We start from the raw sequence: 21,589 nt of genomic DNA, 5'->3' as shown, positions 1-21,589 counted from the left end.
AAATTTAACGCTCTACAAAAATGGTCTCTTATACCTTTTCGATTACTCGAACCATTTCGAAGATATTCCCATTCGAATTCCAATATGCACTGATATTCATAATTTTTTGATAATTATTTTCAATTTACACGTTTAATTTATCAATTTTTAGATAATTCATGATTCAGAAAGTTTCTTATTCAAGAATTATTATTGGGTACATGATCAGAATAACAAATTCGGTTTCATCATATGAAATTTTATATTTTAATATAATAAAAATACAAAAATATATTAATTTTTTTAGATTTAGTTATGAAAATTGACTTTTATTACAGTTAGGGAATTTCGCTCAATGTTCTTTGACAACTTGCAGTAAATATTGAAACTGGTTTCCGTTTTTTGTCAAACATTGATTGTATTCAGATACCAACGCTACTCTACGCTCTGCAACGTCATTAACAACTTTCCATTGCTTGAAATATTCTTTATTTTCTTTATAACTCTCATCCGATGTCCATAATTCAATATCGACATCAAGAAAATCATATGGTAGATCAAAGATTTTGAACAAATTTAATGATTTTCGAGAAACGAAATCACTCAAATCTTTTTGAATAATCGAATTGATGTTCTTTCGGTCAATCTCAAATCTCTTAACTTTAGAATCCATACTATCTCGAGTTTTCACAGCGTCTACTATCCTCTTTTTCATATCGAGTGGTACAGCGTCATCAAACAGTAATAAAATAGCGAGTTCATGATTTAAATACCACAAATGTAAACCCATCTTTAGGCAAGTTGCTGAAGAAATTGATGCATCAATTTCTTTATATTCGATTAGTTGTTTTAAAAATTTTAAATCGTGATTCGGAGCTGCAATCGCAGAAGTTGATGAAAACCAAGCCTTCAAATATACTATTGTTATAAAAATGCAAATCTGTCGCAAATGAATCAATTCTTTGGCAGTGAGACCAAACTCATCTCTAAAAATAAATATTTTCAGGCTATAAATGGTTTTTGCCATCCATCTCGCATGATGGATTGCACTAGGGTACTTAAAACGAACTTTATCTTGAGGGACCACTCCAAGAAAAGTTAGTGACAATTCTAAAAACTCCTTGGAATCATCTCGTGGTTGTTTCAACTAGCAAACAAAACAAGTAAATTCATATAAAAAATGACCAATCCAATTTTATATTCATAATTTATAACTATATTTTAAACATACTTGCAAGCATTGTGTGATGAAAGATGATATTTAATTTTTTTTACTCAAAACAATATTAGCGACTTTTGGATCTTCAATACCAGCTTTATAATTGGTCTTATCAATTTTGTCCCACATTTTTTTGAATCTGCCAAATATTGGTACGTTGGGTCCTGATGATGTTGGCCAATAAACTTCAAATGCATTTCTCAGAATGAGCTCATAAATATGATGGCGACATGGCAAGTAAATTAAATCTCTCCCTAGAGCTTTTTCAATTTTTACACATGTTCCGCTATGAATTCCTGTAAGGTGATGACAGAATGTAAAATAACGGAATTTAAAAACTTTATTACTTATTTAGAAAAAACTAACGAAAAAATATAATCAATTTGTTCCTAAATTTAAACACATAACTGGATAAGAAGAATTGGATCGAGAAAAAATCTTGATATTGCTTAAACATTATAAACCTTTAATTATAATTACCCGTGTTCACAGCAGTTGTGTCAAAGCACATAGCCTTTACATAGCGACTAAGACTCCATTCATCCAAAGTCCTCAAAATAGCTGCTGTTTGATTCTCTGCTGATCTAGAGTCCATTTTTGGGACTCCTAGTAATTGTTCAACGCCAAATGCCGTAAGGAGAACTGACAGCGGATCTACGGTTTTTGATCCAACAATATCCTGCAGTAATTTTCCATCCCAGTGTATGACGTACTTATCGTGTGATTTAAAATCATTTTTCAATCCTACAGCAATGTCTTTTCGTACTATCATGCGAGCACGTTGAATTGTTCTATAACTCAGAGTTGTCTCTTTCACTTTGATGCCAACACTTGACAGAACAGCAGTTATAATAAACAGTGCATTTCTACTACTGACATTAGTTCTGTCAAGTGCAGCAATGAGTTCTGTAGTTAAAACATTAATTTTCGGTGTTTTCATTACCGACATCGGAGGTTCATACGATAAATCCGAACCAAAATTAGTAGCTAAACTTAATGATTGCTCTGACAACAATACGGGCTTTTCACTGGCAATAATCGTGGGGCAAGATGATGAAGGTTGACTTGGACCTATAAGAAAACAGTTTTAATTTTTTTTTTAAATCTATCCAATACAATTACGAACTACGATGAAGAATTATCTATGTTATGTCCAAATAATTTTTTTTTTTTATTTTTATAATTATTTAAAATAATTATTTCTGAGCTCCTCTTTGAAAAGCGCGCGAAAACGCAGCGTCAGCTTTTTCACCTTTTTATGCGGCAAAGAATAGTGGGAAGACACCTGCAATAAGTTTAACGAATAAATAATAAACTGTCGTCACTTTCCACCAATGACAATGATTATAAATTCCCCATCAAATCACCAACCAAAGTTTATAAAAAGCCTGAGCACCCATAGCTCAGGGCTAGTCGGTTCATAAAACTTACGGTCCGCGAATATTCGAACGTCGAAATTTCGTGTACTTATTGCAGGAATCCGCCCTAAGCGTTGAAAAGTCAATAAGAGGATTTTTAATAATTTTTAACTTAAACCCTATTGCAGGAATCCGCATCTGCGTTGAAAAGTCAATAGGGCACTTCTTAAATAATCTAGGCTAATTCTTATTGCAGGAATCCGCATCTGCGTCGAAAAGTCAATAAGAAATAGTCAAAGATTGCTAAATTCTATTAACCTTACTGCAGGAATCCGCCCTAGGCATCGAAAAGTCAGTAAGGGATTTAAATTTTATATTAAAAAGCCTCAAATATTGATCTAAAATTCGATCTGACGCAACTGTAGTAATCGTTCGTCTAGTACAATATTTGTCGGATTTATAAAAACCATCCGGTACGATCGAACCAGTGACGCAAATCACGTGAATTTGCGATTCCATTTCGTGCCGAGTTAATTTGCGCATAAAACCACTTTTCGGGTGTGAAAAAGGACGCATTAAATATATATTAAAATCTTAATAAAAATATCTGTTAAGGATAAATAATCCTATATTATAAATAAAATATAAAGTTGTGAAAAACTAGAGTGAACAAGTGACGTTCAGTAAAAACGTTGTAATTTGAAATAATTAATAAAAGATCAAGTTCTTCACTCCAACCTTGCGGTTTCATTCGAAAGTAGTACATAAGATATCATCCTACCAACCCAGCCGCACCCATTCTACCAACCCTCAGGAAGGTCGAGTGAGCTGTTTAGTCCTGGAGGGATAATAGCTGCCGCACTAGAAGAATTGACATCGAAAGGTAGGTGAAAGAGCTATTTTTCTATCATCATAAAATACTTTTGGCTTAAACAAGAGCACCAGTCTCTTCGAAGACGTTTGGGTTCTTAATTTTCGAAAAGATCCACTATAAATAATAAATTATAGGAAGATAATTTCTTCCTCGTATTCTTTATTGTTGTCCGCACCCTCCAACCCGCTTGTCCAAAAATTACTATCCCTACCAAAGGGAGAAATCCCGGATCCGGAGACACGGCAGTGTCTCGCGCCAAGTACACGTTCAAACACATAATATGTGTGCGTGTACATGGGCGGCGCGAGGCGACTGTGTGTGTCTCTATTCCCGAGTCAGAGGCCTGTTTAACCTCACTCGTATTTTCAATGATTTTAAATTGATAATTATCAATAAATACAGCATATTTTTATATTTTATCTATTTATTTATTAATAATTATCTTATTTCTATCGAATTTACTCATAATTTTCGTAATTTTATGATCTAATAAAAAAACAATTTTTAAAAAATTTCTCTTGCGCCGATTTAGGGATCCACAGAGAAAAATTCCGATTTTTGTCTAATTTTCGCCTTTCAGCTGACTTCATATCGTAGTATGCAATGAAAGTAGCTAACTCAAATTTTTTTTCAATAGAAATCTCTTCAGGTTAGCAACTTAACAAAATTAAATTTCTATAGTATGTGTATCTTATTGGAAACCTTATATATATATATATATATACTTAGATATCATAATAGCACAATTTGCTTTAGTAAAAGTTTACTTACAAAAATTTCGTTGAATTGTTCGTCAAATTTCCGTCAAATTTGGACTTTTCTATTTTTTATGACAATTTGAATGCAACTTGCTATTTAATTTGACGTAAATTTACTACCCGAATTAGAATGCAAATTTACTTCAAAAGTTTGACTAGAAAAAAGTTGTCGTCAATTTTCAGGCAAATTTTATGTCAATTTATTGTTAATTTGACTTGAAAGATTGTTAAGTATTTTTTTACCGTCAAATTGGAGACAATTTTATGTATAAATTCCCTTACCTTCTAAAATAGTTAGAATGAACATTACCGACTTTTTTTTTTGTAAAAAGTTTCCTTTAAATTGAAGCAAAATTAACCGTAAATTTGTATTTTCAAGTTTTGCTGTCAAATTGTCAGCAAATTTAGGCATTAAAATTCAGGTAATTTCAACACCAAATTACCGTCAATTTCAAGCTAAAATGGCTATTTGGGTAGTCAGGTTTGCCGAGTCAATGTTTGTTCAGCAAAAATTATCATTAACTTGACGACAAGCTGTTGCCAATTATATGAGATATTTCAACTTTTGACTACAATATGAAATTGAAAGGAAGTGTTGATGGAAAGTTGTGGAAAAGAATCTGAAGAAATACAGTTATTTTGATTGAGTGGAATCCCTGATAGCCAGAGTTTCTGATCAAAAAGTTGGTGTACCTGAGTTGCGACCAACTTGACGACAAGTTGTCGACAACTTTCAGCTTGTGTAACTGTTGACTACAAGTTGCTCAGAAACTTGGCGACAATCTACTGCCGCAACCTGTCACCAAGTTTCTGAGCAACTTGTAGACAAGTTGTCGGCAACAGTTACACAAGCTGAAAGTTGTCGACAAGTTTCTCGGAAAGTTGCCGTCAACTTATGGAAATGCCAACTTTTGCGGCCAACTTGGCAACAGGTTGCGGCAGTAGGTTGTTGATAAGTTGCGGCCAACTTTGCTATCAGGGATACAACTGCCAGAAATTGACGTAGAATCGACTGTAGAGAATTGTTGTTTAATTAGTTAACCATAACTTTTGAATGACTTCCTGTCAAATTGAAAACAATTGTTGTTTTTCGGTAACTTTCAGGCTACTCCTCCCATAAACTTACCTTCCAAAAGTGGCAGTTGATAATTATTGGAATTTATCTTACTTATAATTGGCAACAATTTGTCGTCAAATGAATGGAAACTTTCAGTGAGCAAAAGTATACTCAAAAAATTTGGTTATCTGCTTCAGTAACCATTTTCCCCGCATATTATTATTAACGTAAAATTTAACGACGGAAATCTACTTCTATGATTAGGCGGAAAAATATAAGTAATCTCTTGCTCAGAAATCCTGGCTATTTGATTGGGGAAAGTTGCAGGAAAGTTGGTGTCAACTATGAGAAAAGCATCAGCTCTTGGCAGTCAACTTTACGTCGAATTCTGACCGTAAGTTTCTGTCATATCGTAAATAGAAAAACAACCGAACAACAAGTTGACATATATTTGCTATCAAATTGTACAAAAATCTGATGAAATATATTTAAGTTTGACAACAACATGAGTACGAATTGAACTATTTTAATAACCTCTTTATCTGCAAATTGATGTTAAATTAGAAATTCAGCTCACTCGAAATTTACGGCTGGTATTGGACGGCAAAATGCCAGCAAAAGTTTCCTAATAGCCACTTTGCATTGAAATTACCTGAAATCTGCTGCCCGAATTTGCAGACAATTTCACAGCAAAAGTTGAAAATAAAAATTTGCGGTTAATTTTTCTCCAATTTTAAGGTAAACTTGTGCGAAAAAAAAGCGGTCGGTAATGTTCATTCCTACCATTTCAGAAGGTAAGCAAATTTATACGTAAAATTATCTACAATTTGAGCGTAAAAATATACTTAACAATTTTTCAAATCAAATTAACGATAAATTGACATAAAATTTGCCTGAAAATTAAGGACAACTTTTTTCTAGTCAACTTTTGATGTGAATTTGCATTCTAATTCTGGCAGTAAATTTACCTCAAATTCAATAGTAAATTGCATAGAACTTGTCGTAAATAATGGGAAAGTCCGAAGTTGACGGAAATTTGAAGAAAAATTCAACGAAACTTTTGTACAGTAAACTTTTGCTCAAGCAAACTGTGCTATTAGGGTTAGAGTATAATTTGCGGTTATTATTCTGTCAATTTACACTTATGTCATGGTTATATTTTAAGCAATTAAGTTTACTACCCTAATAACACAGTTTGCTTTAGCAAAAGTTTCCTTGAATTTTTGTCAAATTTCCGTTAACTTCGGACTTTTCTGTTTTTGTCGACAATGGGGTTCCGTTTTTGTCAAACTCGGCCCAGGGGGCAGCATTACCGCTAATTCGGTGGCGCGCCAAAGTTTAACGTTAAAAATAATTTCTTAACTTGTCTAACAATATAGATACAAATAATAATAAATATTCCACATGTGATGTTGCACAGTTAAAAGAAGATAACTATTTATTTACCTGTGTAATAACTTTCATTTTTTTCAACAATAACATCCTTCGCGAAATGGTTAATATTATACGAGGAGTTACCGTATGATTATTAAGATAAGAATGATTAAAAACCGTGTTTATTAAATCTTTATATATGAGCTCCTATGCCCCTAGCAATATGAATTTTTTTCACTGACAACATTCCAACTTCGAGTTCTCAGAAACGAATATAAGAAAGTTGAATACGTGTAAAGCCAAATTCTATATTTAAAAGTTATTGTCATCGTTAAAACATAGAGAAAAATTGAGTTGAAAAAATTATTTTAGTGGTTAGTGAGTTGAGGCGACATGGAGGAAAGACGTCTTGGCAACACTGTCAGAGACACCTGTTGTGTGGCGCCAATTTTAAAAACATAAAAAATGAAAAAAAAAAAAATTTTTTTGGTCTTCTCGGTAGAAACTCCAATAAGCAAACATGAAGTATAATAAAACAGTTTAAGCGATAAACATTTTTCTCCATTTTTAAATGAAGGGAAATTATTTATATTTAAATTTTTGCTAAACACCCGACTTAAGCGGTTATGTACGTTTACACACATGTTTGTATATCTCTATCAAAGAGTACTGGTGTCATATCTTATTTAAAATTTTTACTACGAAAGTATTTTTTAAATATTTTAATTTATTAAACATTAATTAATGTATGTATATAAACTACAAAATATTTTTACAATTAAAAAAAAAGAATTGTAATCATATTTTTGTCAGCTGAAGAAATGAAAAAGCTTAGATGCTTTTTTGAGTCATTTAGTAACGCTTAAACCTCCTTAACAGAGCAAAATTAGAATTATTGTATGTGTAAACAATTAACGGATTGGAACTCTTCAAAAAATAATTTGGAGCTTGAAGGAATTACTTAATTTCATTAATATTATTCCATACCAGAGAAAATTTTTTTATCGAAAGAGTAGTAAAATCAATAAAAATTATCTGTTACAAAAAAATTTGAAATCGCCCCAAAAACAGATTCTCTGTAAATGGTTGCGCCAAGTACACGTTCAACATTGATCTCAGGTTGCATAATAAATAATATTTTCACAAAAAAGGCTGAAATCATAAAACACCAAGTAACTGAGATTTTTAATAATTAAAAAAAAAAAAAATTTTTTTAATAAAAATGAAAAAAAAAATACTTGAACGTACTTGGTGTGCGTAAATGCAAAAAATTAATTATTCAGTCATGTGATATGTTTTGAATATCTTACTTTTATATCTTACTCTTAAATAATTTTTAAAATTGAGTTTAACAGCGCACACCAAGTACGTTCAAGTATTTTTTTTTTCATTTTTATTAAAAAAAATTTTTTTTTTTTTAATTATTAAAAATCTCAGTTACTTGGTGTTTTATGATTTCAGCCTTGTTTGTGAAAATATTATTTATTATGCAACCTGAGATCAATGTTGAACGTGTACTTGGCGCAACCATTTACAGAGAATCTGTTTTTGGGGCGATTATTAATTTATAGTTATATATTAAATAAAGAGCGACTCGTATAATAAATAAGTCAATAGAAATATAGAAATATAGCATTAGAATAATTATAATGATGTTTCCCGATAAATGATAATGTCAATCGTATCAATTAATTAAATATAGAATAATTATAAAAGAATATACCTCTGATAGTCTAGAATATTTAACTGGATGATTGTATCCAAATACAGGAAAATAGAATATAAATAATATAAGTAATAAGTAAAGTCATAGAATGGGTAAAGTAAAGAACGTAAATATGTAAGTTTATGTCTCGAATTAGTATTAGTAAAAAGTATAAGTATATTTGGTAAAGAACATGGATATATAAGAATATATATATATATATATATATATATATATATGTATATTGTACGAGCATGAGTGTGAACATGAGAGTAGTGGGGAGAAGTTGGAGAGTGGAGGTCAGAGATCTCTCTGCCGTCTGATGTAACTTCACTTCTCTCCGAGAACTATTGACGAGCACAACTGTTAATACTGATCAAATCTTATCTATACTTTATAATAAAAATCAGTCTTCAGATAAAAGTTATTTCTTCAATTACATCTATCCTTATCCATAACTTCATAATTTCATTAAATAATAATAATAATCACCATCATCATGGTCAACAATAAATTTATCACTGTTTTCAAATTCAAAATTGATCCCGCGTGACAACGAACTGCCCACTGTCCAGGAGGTGGCGTCAGCTCCGATCCTAGTAACCTCCCAGGACATAACACTCTAACACTTTCCTTTAAGTTGGCATCAAAATACGGCTGTAGCTTGAAGTTAACTTGTGGTTAAGGTGGCTATCAGGGCAGTTATCTCAATTTTTATTTATCCATTTTTTATTTTACCGATCTTACCGCCACCTGACAGGAATTAAGGAATAAATATCCAGAATTGTATATGTATGTATATTGTGTTGGTGTTGATGTTGATTGTTTACAAAATTTACTTGATGCTGTTTTGTCAGTATAATCCATAATTATTAAATATCTATCTCACAATATTACTGATTATTTACTAGAATTAAAGCACCTAAATATCTTAACTAACTAAAAAATAATAAAATGTCCTGTTGCGATGGAGAGGATGAAGAAGAACAACAATCTGAACCAACTAGGGTTCGAGGATGTACTGATATTTTTTGGTTGTGTTTATTTATAAGTTTTTGGTTTCTTATGGTATATAATCACAATTATTATTAATTATTACTTTGTATGATTTTAGTCTTTTAGTATAATAACGATAAATACAATTAACCTCAAGTACCTGACAAACGATGTCGAATCTGCTTTGACTGATAATTTTACTTAAATTGGAAATTATAGAAATCCATGTCGACCTTAAGTTACGATAATTAATACTCATTTACTTGCTTTAATTTTGTCATTGATTTAATTTAATTTTTCGTTATACGATCTTGTTTAATTTTAATTACTACGACGTTTCGAATATTTACATTCAATTTATTAAATTATATAATAACAGGGAGGCCACAAACCGGGAATTATCAGGGAATTAGAGGCAATCAGGAAATGTTAGGGAATTTCGAAAAGTATCCGGGAATTTTATTGCGACAATTGAAAATTTAAAAATTTTTCAAAATACACAAGTCACAAAAATTAAGGAATATTGAAAAAATTGTAAACCTTTAAGTCAATTTCAACAGTATGTAACTCGATGGAAAATGGTCTTATAGTAAAAACAAAAAAGACAAATTGTTTATAGGTTCAAGTGTTTCGTTTTTTTACCAGGTCTTGAAACTTTCTTACTATGCATAGTCCCGGAGTAATCCTTAGAAAACCATCAAAAACAAAAATTTTCCAAATTTATGCTCGTCTTAGAAACTTTCTACGGGCTTCAATGAATATTTTTCGATAATTCTGATTGACTTTATTACTCCGGGACCGTGCATATTAAAAAAATTTCAGAATCAAATCAGAAAACAACACACTTAAAGCTACACATTTTGCCTTTTTTATTTTTCTTGTACGACTATTTTCCTCAGAGTTACATCCTGTTGAAAATCACTTAAAAATTTGCAATTTTTTCAATATCCTTTAATTTTTGTAACCAGTGTATTTTGAATTTATTTTAATCATAAAATTTCTTACTAATTATTTTAACTTACATATTTTTAACATCGAATAATCAAAAGTAAGCCATATTAATTTATTTTATTGACTTTTTTTTCGTTTCTTGCATGATTTAATCATCAGATTTAACCCTAGTAGCTATTTTAGTCAAGATCTAAAAATCCCAGTTTATATAGATATAATATTTCGCTGTATTCTCGTTGACTTGCTCAAGATTTGCTCGAAAATTTATCAATATTGCCACTAGAGAATTATTGACAATGAAAGTATATTAAAAACATTAAATCTCTTAATGATACGAATAAAATTTCTGAATCGAGGAAAAAAGTACAGAAAATTTACTGGAAAACCGGGAAATATCAGGGAATTTTGAAATGAATTTTTTGTGGCCACCCTGAATAAGTCAAATTGTATTGAGATGAATAAATTTTATCTTTAATTTGACATTATTTGCTGAGTAGATTATGATTGCTGCATTTGCTTTGGTCTATGGTAATCCAATGAGACTTGTCCATGGTTACGATAGTTTTGGAAACACTTGTGGAATGAAAAATAATCCTGTATCTAAACGAGTTGATTTGTATAGCTTAGATAACAGCGATAAACCGTAAGAACTCGATAAAATTTCTATTGAACTGATTTATCAATATTGATCGTTGAGTTAAAAGAAAGCACAAGAAATCATGTTAAATTTTTTTTTTCAGATTTTTATTTTTTTTTGATATGACCGATATTAAGCAGTCATTAAAAATATGTGTGAAAAAGTGTCCGAACCGTATGATGATGACATTAAACGATATTTGTCAATTTCATAAAGATACCGGTTCAAAGTTGTGTTATGATAATCCGAAATTTGGATATAATGCATGTGACTACGGCGATAAAAGCAATTCCACAGCGTGCCCGAAACTTCCAATTTACGATAGCACTCCAATTTTAAATCGATGCGTACCAAAAATTATTAAAGATGTTACATCTGGTCTCGTTTACAATTTATATGGTTTACTTAATTCTTGGGATGTTATCGAACAAATTTTAGGAGATTTGTACAAGACATGGAGAGAAATTCTAGGCTTATCTTTTCTGGCTTTTGGTATGTATTGAAAAAAATGAGACAATAATCTGACTATTTTTATTTACTATTTGAAGCTTCGAAATATCATGCGTAGATTTTATATTTGTAGATTGCAAATTTACGTAATTTATTTTAAAATGTCCACAACCTTAAAAAAGCGAAGTTTTACTCAAAAAGTCAAAAGATTCACATGTTGTATTTGGGGCATTCCATTTCAAATCAACCACTTTTAAACTCGACCCCATTCGATTTGGCTGAAATTTTTTAACTTCCCGCTAAGAAAATCGATGATTTTTAAAAAATTCGGGGTTATTGTTTCCACCCCGATTATCGAAAATCGATCTTTCATCAGATGTCGACGTTTTGAGGCCCTAGGAAGCTATTCTATTTTCAGAATGATGTCCGAGTGTCTATGCATGTATGTATGTATGTATGTATGTATGTATGTGTGTGTGTGTGGATGTGAACGCTCTATAACTTTTTAACTAATGAACCGATTTGGATGGTTAAGGTGGCAATCGAAAGAGCTTGTTGGCCATCAACTTTCCTCAAAATTTCAGATCATTTGATCAAGTACACGAAGAGAAATGTACCGTAAATATTCCTATTGCGATGAAAAAGTATTGGTGATGTACCTTAAACAGCCTAGTAATAATTTCTATGCCGTATAGTAATGAAAATTTGTGTTTAATGGCGCTTCGAATGTACTATGAAAATGTCTGTACGAGCACAGTAAATATTACTGGGCTGCTCTAGAGTATATGAACATTGAAAAAAGTATCCGTGTCTGCTGTGATAAGTTGTAAGTTTTATTTTATTGAGTAATAAATCATAACACTCGCCACCTAATAACTGTATTAATTTTAACTAAGAAATTAAAACATTAATTAAAAAAAAAGGCAAGATATTTACAATCTCGTCAGGATATATAGATTTTAAAAAAATAACTCACAGTTATTTCGAATCACCTGTTTCACGAAATTTAATAAAAAAACTGTAGCCTTAAAAATTTGACATTTCGACTTATTATCTTGACATGAAGACTTAACTGAAATTTATTTAACGAATTTTGTTAAACAGATAACGTAAAAAAACTATAAGTAATTTTTTCAAAATATATATCCCGGTGAATTTATAATTACGTTTTTATTTTTAAATTATTGCTCGAATTTTTTTTTTAATTAATAAATGAAGTTTCTAAAATAGTTATTAAAATTCATGATCATTAAAAATTTTCAAAAAGTGGGGGGTATCGTCGAAGAATTGTTTTGAGTAATTCACCGCCATAGCTACGACTTATGACTGCTTAGCAGCGCTGGCGTCACTGTAGAGAGATAGCAGCTACTCAGCACAGTAATTCTTACCGTGCTGTTTAGGAAACTACTCTCATACAGGGAAAGTAAATCTACATAAAGCAAAAAATAAACTTTACTTGAAAATAATCTGTGACAACATAGGAGCCCTTCCTATCCGTAACGTAAATCTCACCATACAATATAGTAAAATTTCAGATGCTTTTTTTTTCGTTGACTTAGTACTAGATAGCAAAGTAATATTCACTAAATTTTTTTATCGCAATAGGAGTATTTATGATACATTTCTCTCTGTGTAGACTCGAAAATATTATGTACGTAAAGATCAAAACGGTTTTCGCTCTTTACTTAAAATTAGAAAATTTTAAGTATAATTCCAAAAATTGAAGATAAAGCCAAAAACTAAATGAACTTCAGAAGAATTTTTGATGATAATGCACTATATAGTTTGATTTGACGTTATTTAAAGATACCTATGAATATATTAAAACTATCAGACCAATGGTATTTCGGATCCTATTCGAAGAATTATGATAGATTATGGTTTCATTGCTCAAAAATTCTACCATAAGGACAAAGGCGATAATTTGCTTTCAATAAAATCCACTAATAAAATAATCTAAGATAAAAATTTGATTGTGATATATCAAAGTGACATACATGAAATTAGTACTAATATTTAAAATAAAAAGCCTATTAGAATATCAAACGATGAGTAGATATAGAAAATATTATCATCATAACTAATGTTGATCTTGTTATTGATATATCATATCATTTATTCAATGTCGATAAAACAAAATTGGAATTACCCACTGAATTGAGATGTTTGGATTTTATAAGTGTCACACTGCAATAATATAAATTTAAGTTGCTCCATAAATTTACTAAGAAGGAGGAGAACTAATGCAAAAGCAACATTTCATTAAATGAATGGTAAACTAAGTAATTTCATTAGTCTAGGCACATATATAGGCATGAAAATTAAAGCTTATTTGAAGAGCTTTCAGATGAATTTTATACAAAGTCGATAAGTTATCATATTCAAAAGATATTGAAGAAAGAATAAGTAAAAATATGAATTTTGGACATTTTGAAAATTTTGAAATGCTATAACTTCTAAACTAATCGACCGATTGAGCTCATTTTCGAACTCGAACAAGGTAGTTACCCTCAAAATACGCATACTAAGTTTCAAGGTGATCGGTTTAAAATTGTGGCTGTAATCAAAGTAAAAACCTGCATAAAATTAGTTTTGATAATATTTTGTGAATGTTCAAAACCATTTATCTGTTAGAAAAAATGGTCAAATCAATGAGCTGTATAGTCAAAGTTGTAGGCAATCGAACGAGCTTTCACATAGAATAAACAAAAATAAGCTATCTCTTTCCGTTTGAAAGTGACATCTAGTTAAATAAGTAAACACATTTTTTTTTGAAATTTTACAAAATTTCAATTAACCATAACTTCTAATCTTATTGGCCGAATTGGCTCATCTTCGAACTCATCCAAGGTAATCGTCCATAGAATGAGTATACTAAGTTTTATTAAGATCGGTGTAGAACTGCGGACGCTATCGTTGAAGAACGGCGCGTTATATTGTATATGGGGCATTCCACGCCAAATCGACCACTTTTGAACCCGACCCCTTTATATTTGGCTGAAAAATTTTTCTCTTTTTCTACCCCATCAAAAACGCTTCTCATAATTTTTTCAAATTTTTTCACCCAACCGAAAAAAAGTTATAAATTTTTGAAAAAAATGGCTTTTTTTTATTTTAAATAGCTATTACTTTTTCAAAATTCGACTGAATGGGACGTTTTTTTTTCAAAATTTTTGTTTTTACATGTGCTTTTCGAAAAAAAATACAAAAAAATTATTGCAAACTATCTTCATTGTTTTTTTGTAGATTTTTGGAAAAAATAAAAAAATTTTCGATGTTTACCATTTTTGATTTTTGATTTTTTTTTTTTATCTCAAACTTTGACATATTCTACAAATCCTCAAATTTTTTCAAAGTGATGTTTTTTCGATTTATATTTTTTTTTCCAATCGAAAGAAAAATTTTTCTTTAAAAAGCCTTATTTCTTACAACACCATGCTTAAAATTTTTGAGAGTGCTCAGAGAACATTAAATTTAGAAAAAAACAATAAATTTAAATGGTAATCATCGATATAATTTAAATTTTGTTCGAAAAATCAAGTTAAAAAATAGAAGGACTTTCTGAATAATTTTCCCTTATTTTTTTTTGAAAACTACATTCAAAAACGAAAAAAATGAAAGAAAAAAGTTTTCGTTTGGTTCCTTTTTCGACAAATGCTGGGAATTAAAAAGAAATTTCTATTGACCATAAAGCAATGAGTGTAGAAGAATTTTCACTTTGAATTCCCAGCATTTGTCGAAAAATGAACCGAACGAAAAATTTTTTTTATTATTTTTTTCGTTTTTGAATGTAGTATTCAGAAAAGAATACAAAAAAATTATTCAGAAAGTCCTTCTATTTTTTAACTTGATTATTCGAACAAAATTCTAATTATATCAATGATTACCATTTAAATTTATTGTTTTTTTCCAAATTTAATGTTCTCTGAGCACTCTCAAAAATTTTAAGCATGGTGTTATAAGATATAAGGCTAGTTAAAGAAAAATTTTTTTTTCAATTGGAACAAAAAAATATAAATCGATAAAACATCACTTTGAAAAAATTTAAGGATTTGTAGAAAATGTCAAAGTTTTATATAAAAAAAAAAAATCAAAAATCAAAAATGGTAAACATTGAAAAATTTTTGATTTTTTCCAAAAATCTACAAAAAAACAATGAAGATAGTTTGCAATAATTTTTTTAAATTTTTTTTCGAAAAGCACATTTAAAAACAAAAGTTTTGAAAAAAAAAACGTCCCATTTAGTCGAATTTTGAAAAAGTTATAGCTATTTAAAATAAAAAAAAGCCATTTTTTTTTAAATTTAGAACTTTTTTTCGGTTGGGTGAAATAATTTGAAAAAATTATGAGAAACCTTTTTGATGGGGTAGAAAAAGAGAAAAAAATTTTCAGCCAAATCTAAAGGGGTCGGGTTCAAAAGTGATCGATTTGGCGTGGAATGCTCCATATACAGGGTGATCCAGAATTACTTTCATAGCGAAAAAATTGAGATAGAGGGGGTGATTCTAAGCATGAAGTTCCTTTGTCACTTTTGAAAATTTTGAGTAGTTGTTGAGTTATTCAACATTTTAATTGACCAATCATATGTGAGGACTGGAATTTAAAAAAAAAGTAAAAAAGAATAAATATTAAGTTTGACAACGACGCAATTATTAACTTCAAGTCATACATAAAATTTTTATTTCAGAAGTTCGAATTCTGCAAAAGTTTGAAGAACGAAAACAAAACACTCAATCGCAACCTTAAATATACTCTTATCATACATTTTTTAAATTTAATTACTGAGAATTGTGAATAATAATGATGCTTTCATCATTAGAGTCAGGACCACGGACAATTAAAGCTCAATTATGTTTTTGGGGCATTCCACGCTAAATCGATCACTTTTGAAACAAACCCCTTTTGATTTCACAGATAATTTTTTTTTATTTTCTATCTCACTAAAGGCGTTTCGCATAATTTTTTAAAATTATCTTACCCAATCAAAAAAAAAAAGTTACAAATTTTTGAAAAAAATTTTTCTTTTATTTTCAAAATTAAAGCCTTATAAGAAATCAAAATTCAAGACTGAGAATAAGATGAAACTCAAGACCAGAAATAAGACAAAATTTAAGACTTATAAGAAGTCAAAATCAAAGACAAAATTCGAGGTTGAGAATAAGACAAATATCAAGACCAGAAATAAGATAAAAATCAGAACTTGAAATAAGACCAAATTCAAGACAAAAAGAAAAACGAAATTCAAGACAAAAAGTAAGACGAAATTCAAGACAAAAAGTAAGACAAGATTCAATAATAAAAGTAAGACGGAATTCAAGACAAAAAGTAAGACGAAATTCAAGACATAAAGTAAGACGAAATTCAAGACAAAAAGTAAGACGAAATTCAAGACAAAAAGTAAGACGAAATTCAAGACAAAAAGTAAGACAAGATTCAAGACTAAAAGTAAGACGAAATTCAAGACAAAAAGTAAGACAACAGTCAACACAAAAAGTAAAACGAAATTCAAGACAAAAAGTAAGACAACATTCAAGACAAAAAGTAAGGCAAAAATTAAAGACAAGTCAAAAAAAAATTACCACTGCAGATAAGATAATATTCAAGACTGACAGTAATTTAAATTCCAAGACTGAAAATAAGACAATATTTAAGACAAAATGTTAAAAAAAAAAAAAACGTCCCGATAAGTCTATTTTCGCCAAAGTAATGGAATTTTGAAAATAAAAGAAAAACTTTTTTCAAAAATTTGTAACTTTTTTTTTTTGATTGGGTAAGATAATTTTAAAAAATTATGAGAAACGCCTTCAGTGAGATAGAAAAAAAAAAAAATTATCTGTGAAATCAAAAGGGGTTTTTTTCAAAAGTGATTGATTTAGCGTGGAATGCCCCAAAAACTTAATTGTGCATTAATTGTCCGTGGTCCTGACTCTAATGATGAAAGCATAATTATTATTCACAATTCTCAGTAATTACATTTAAAAAATGTATGATAAGAGTATATTTAAGGTTGCGATTGCGTGTTTTGTTTTCGTTCTTCAAACTTTTGCAGAATTCGAACTTTTTGAAATAAAAATTTTATGTATGACTTGAAGTTAATAGTTGCGTCGTTGCCAAACTTAATATTTATTCTTTTCTAATTTTTTTTTAAATTCCAGTCCTCACATATGATTGGTCAATTAAAATGTTGAATAACTCAACAACTACTCAAAATTTTCAAAAGTGGCAAAGGAACTTCATGCTTAGAATCACCTCCTCTATCTAAATTTTTTCGCTGTGAAAGTAATTCTGGATCACCCTGTATATTAGGGTGGTCCTTAGCAGGGATATTTTCGAATTTCTTTGCTCCCAGGGGCTCTAATGGTTTCAAATAGATAAAAAAAAAATTCCCTGAAAATTTGAGTTCTTAATATTAACTCTAGAAAAGTCCGCTTTCCAACCAAAGTTTTTTATGAAAATAACATGCGAAAATTTTCTTTCGTTCTTTAAAATTCCGTAACTCGGCGACAGCTAATTCTAAAATAATAAGACATCTATGTTTTCATCGAGAATTTAGCGCTCTACAAAAAAGATATTTTATGATTTTTTGCAAAGTCTATTCGTTCAAAAGCTCAAACTGTAATTTTTATATGATTGTCAATATTGTCAAGCATATTTATAAAAGAAACGTTTGTGTTATGAAATTCGCTTATAGTTTTAATTTCTAAGCGTTCCAATTTTCCGAACGCTTGCCAAATTATCTCTGATAAAGTTTTTTCAATTTTCGCATAACTTCCTAGTTATTTCTATTTTAATGCCGAGATCTTAAAAAAATAGTGTTCTGATCGATTGCAAGAGCTGGACATTTACGTTAATGATCACTTACGTTAATGATCATTCACGTTAATGATCACAAACTCTATTACGTTAATAATAATAAAATTTTTTTCTCATTAAATTTATTTGTTTTGTCTCTGCATGGGCCAGCTCTGGCAAGCAAGCGTGGGTCAGGGCTAGCAACCAGGCTTGGCACGGTGTTATCATTCCAGACTTCTACCAAGGCTGGAAAAAGACTGGCTTACTAGCTTGGTCCACAGTTCTACATAGTTGAACCAAGCCTGGGCCCGTCGTACTTTCCTCTCTGGGTATAAATAAAAATTTAAAATACAAAATTTTGTAAAAAATTGAAGGATATCAACATTTTTAGGTAGATTTTTTTAAAAATCTAGGTATTGTATTTGTCCTCATGGTCGATTTTTCAAGGAATTTTGTCACAACCTATCATAGTTAGTTGAGTAGAGTTCGAAAATACCATTCGTTGAAAAATTTATATATGTATGTATATACATATATATATATGTAATAGAACCAAGTTTTGAGAACACGATTGCGCCTAGAATCCTTATCGGGTGCTAATGAAATTTTTTACACTTATTCTATGAGCGATTACCACGGTTAAGTTCGGAGATGGGCTAAATCGTTCAATTAGTTTAGAAAATATGGCTGTTTCAAATTCCCACGATTTTTCAAAAAAAAAACATTTTATCCACTTTCAAGTTCATATAACTTTAAAACTAAAACTCATAGATGATTTCCGTAAAAAGTATTTGAAAGCTTGTCTAATAAGCTTTAATTTATGACCTTAAACTTGATGTTTTGACCATTTCTTCAAATAATTTGATAGCCTTGAAAATTTTAATGGAATCAAAAAATGTTGAAAATATGGTGTTCATTCAACATCATTTATGCATTTCCCATTATAATCAAATTTCGTCAGTTGTATTTTATTGTGCACAAAATAACCTGTAAATTTCACAGCTATTTTATATTTTAAAAGTATTTCTTTTATTACTTATGATGTATCAAATGTACCTCTACGACGTATGATTATAACTGGTCTTGTCATTACGATTGCACCTACAGTTCTTATCGGATCTTAATGAAATTTTTCACACTTATTCTATAGGCGATTATCTAGATCAAGTTCAAAGATGGACTGAATCGTTTGAATAGTTGTGAAGTTATGGCTGTTTGAAATTTCCACGAGTTTTCGAAAAAATCAGTTTTTATTCACTGTTGAAGTTCATATAACATTAAAACTAAAACTGATAGACAACTCCAGTAAAAAGTATTTGAAAGATTGTCTAATAAGCTTTAATTAAAGACCTTAAACTTAATGTTTTGACCATTTCTTCCAATAATTTGATAGCCTTAAAAATTTTAATGGAATCAAAAAATGTTGAAAATATGGTTTTCATTTCTCATAACTTATGCATTTCCCATTATAATACAATTTTGTCAGTTGTATTATAGTGTGAACAAAATAACCTGTAAATTTCACTGCTATTTTATATTTTAAAAGTATTTTTTTTATTATTTATGCTGTTTCAATCGTACCTGTACGTCCTATAATTATAACTGATCTTGCCATCGTAATAGTAATTACAATTATGATCTCATACTAATTAAAATTTCTATACTTTGTTTACGTGAAGGTTAGTTTAGTACATTACCTATACAATGTTTTGTCAAACCAACTATCTGAAGTTCTCTATCGAAAATAGTCGTTGTCTTTTTTTACTCTCACTCTTAGAAAACGAGCCTAATTTCATATCATGACTATACACTAACATGCATCACAAGATATGTATGTATGAAACTTTTTATATAGATTAATTGGAAAATCTACCTTCCATTTCGGCTGCCGAATGGCCTTTTTTTAAAATTTTTTTTTAATTTTTAAACAGCATAATTAATAAAAAAAATACTTTTAAAATATAAAATAGCAGTGAAATTTACAGGTTATTTTGTTCACACTATAATACAACTGACAAAATTGTATTATAATGGGAAATGCATAAGTTATGTGAAATGAAAACCATATTTTCAACATTTTTTGATTCCATTAAAATTTTTAAGGCTATCAAATTATTGGAAGAAATGGTCAAAACATTAAGTTTAAGGTCTTTAATTAAAGCTTATTAGACAAGCTTTCGAATACTTTTTACTGGAATTATCTATCAGTTTTAGTTTTAATGTTATATGAACTTCAACAGTGAATAAAAACTGATTTTTTCGAAAACTCGTGGAAATTTCAAACAGCCATAACTTCACAACTATTCGAACGATTCAGCCCATCTTTGAACTTGATCTAGATAATCGCCTATAGAATAAGTGTGAAAAATTTCATTAAGATCCGATAAGAACTGTAGGTGCAATCGTAATGACAAGACCAGTTATAATCATACGTCGTAGAGGTACATTTGATACATCATAAGTAATAAAAGAAATACTTTTAAAATATAAAATAGCTGTGAAATTTACAGGTTATTTTGTGCACAATAAAATACAACTGACGAAATTTGATTATAATGGGAAATGCATAAATGATGTTGAATGAAAACCATATTTTCAACATTTTTTGATTCCATTAAAATTTTCGAGGCTCTCAAATTATTTGAAGAAATGGTCAAAACATCAAGTTTAAGGTCATAAATTAAAGCTTATTAGACAAGCTTTCAAATATTTTTTACGGAAATTATCTATGAGTTTTAGTTTTGAAGTTATATGAACTTGAAAGTGGATAAAATTTTTTTTTTTTTTGAAAAATCGTGGGAATTTGAAACAGCCATATTTTCTAAACTAATTGAACGATTTAGCCCATCTCCGAACTTAACCGTGGTAATCGCTCATAGAATAAGGGTAAAAAATTTCATTAGGATCCGATTAGGATTCTAGGCGCAATCGTGTTCTCAAAACTTGGTTCTATTACATATATATATATATATATTAGGGTGATCCAAAAAATAACAAACTTTTTTTTTTTCTTCCAAACAGGTTCAAAAGTTTCATTTAGATAAAAAAAGACGCCTGTAAAAATTAGAGCTCTTAATATTAACATTAAGAGGTTCCTCATCGCACTTTTCTATTTTCCATAAGAATAACATGGGAAAAATTTTTTTTACGTCTTTTGATTTTTATAAGTAGCTAACGATGCGTCATAGGAATAATTGGCAGGCACATTTTTGTAGGGAATTGAATGCTCTACAAAAAAAGATTCTTATCATTTTTTGAGGAATCTATTTGTTCAAAAGTTATTTGAGGTTGAAGACGAATTCATATTAAATTTTGAGATTTTCTACTTTTCCGGCGAAACTATCAGACTTATTACAAAATATCATCAGACCTTTTTTGTAGACAATTTTATTCCCTAAAAGTTATTTCGAATAAAGTTTTTTCGAATTCCGCATTGTTT

General features: G+C 29.6%; 2 protein-coding genes across 2 annotated transcripts in view; one reads left to right on the top strand and one right to left on the bottom strand.

The window, feature by feature from the left end:
• Window positions 1-211: 211 nt before the first annotated feature.
• Window positions 212-8,494, bottom strand: LOC130671178 (uncharacterized). Its single transcript, XM_057474907.1, has 4 exons — window positions 8,343-8,494; window positions 1,679-2,269; window positions 1,211-1,494; window positions 212-1,126 (listed from the first exon to the last, which is right to left on the bottom strand). Exons 2-3 carry the CDS (start codon window positions 2,145-2,147, stop codon window positions 1,241-1,243), a joined length of 723 nt encoding a protein of 240 aa, XP_057330890.1. The 5' UTR covers window positions 2,148-2,269; window positions 8,343-8,494; the 3' UTR covers window positions 212-1,126; window positions 1,211-1,240.
• Window positions 8,495-9,125: 631 nt separating this feature from the next.
• LOC130671154 (choline transporter-like 1) overlaps window positions 9,126-21,589 on the top strand; it is a 60,900-nt gene continuing 48,436 nt past the window's right edge. The window contains exons 1-3 of the mRNA XM_057474874.1: window positions 9,126-9,392; window positions 10,769-10,914; window positions 11,012-11,400. Coding sequence (XP_057330857.1) covers window positions 9,279-9,392; window positions 10,769-10,914; window positions 11,012-11,400 — 649 coding nt within the window. The 5' untranslated portion in view covers window positions 9,126-9,278. The remainder of the gene's footprint in view (window positions 9,393-10,768; window positions 10,915-11,011; window positions 11,401-21,589) is intronic.

This window comes from Microplitis mediator, chromosome 7 (genome assembly GCF_029852145.1).
Source record: "Microplitis mediator isolate UGA2020A chromosome 7, iyMicMedi2.1, whole genome shotgun sequence".
Lineage (NCBI taxonomy): Eukaryota > Metazoa > Arthropoda > Insecta > Hymenoptera > Braconidae > Microplitis > Microplitis mediator.
Note: the sequence above shows the minus strand (reverse complement) of the source record. Positions and strands in the feature narration are given on the sequence as shown.

What these genes read in the sequence shown, in the direction of transcription:
- LOC130671178 (XM_057474907.1), bottom strand. Translation starts at nt 2,147, where the DNA reads ATGTCGGTAATGAAAACACCGAAAATTAATGTTTTAACTACAGAACTC. An exon ending in CACAACTGCTGTGAACACGG is followed by an intron (nt 1,495 to 1,678) that starts GTAATTATAATT and finishes ATCACCTTACAG; the next exon opens with GAATTCATAGCGGAACATGT.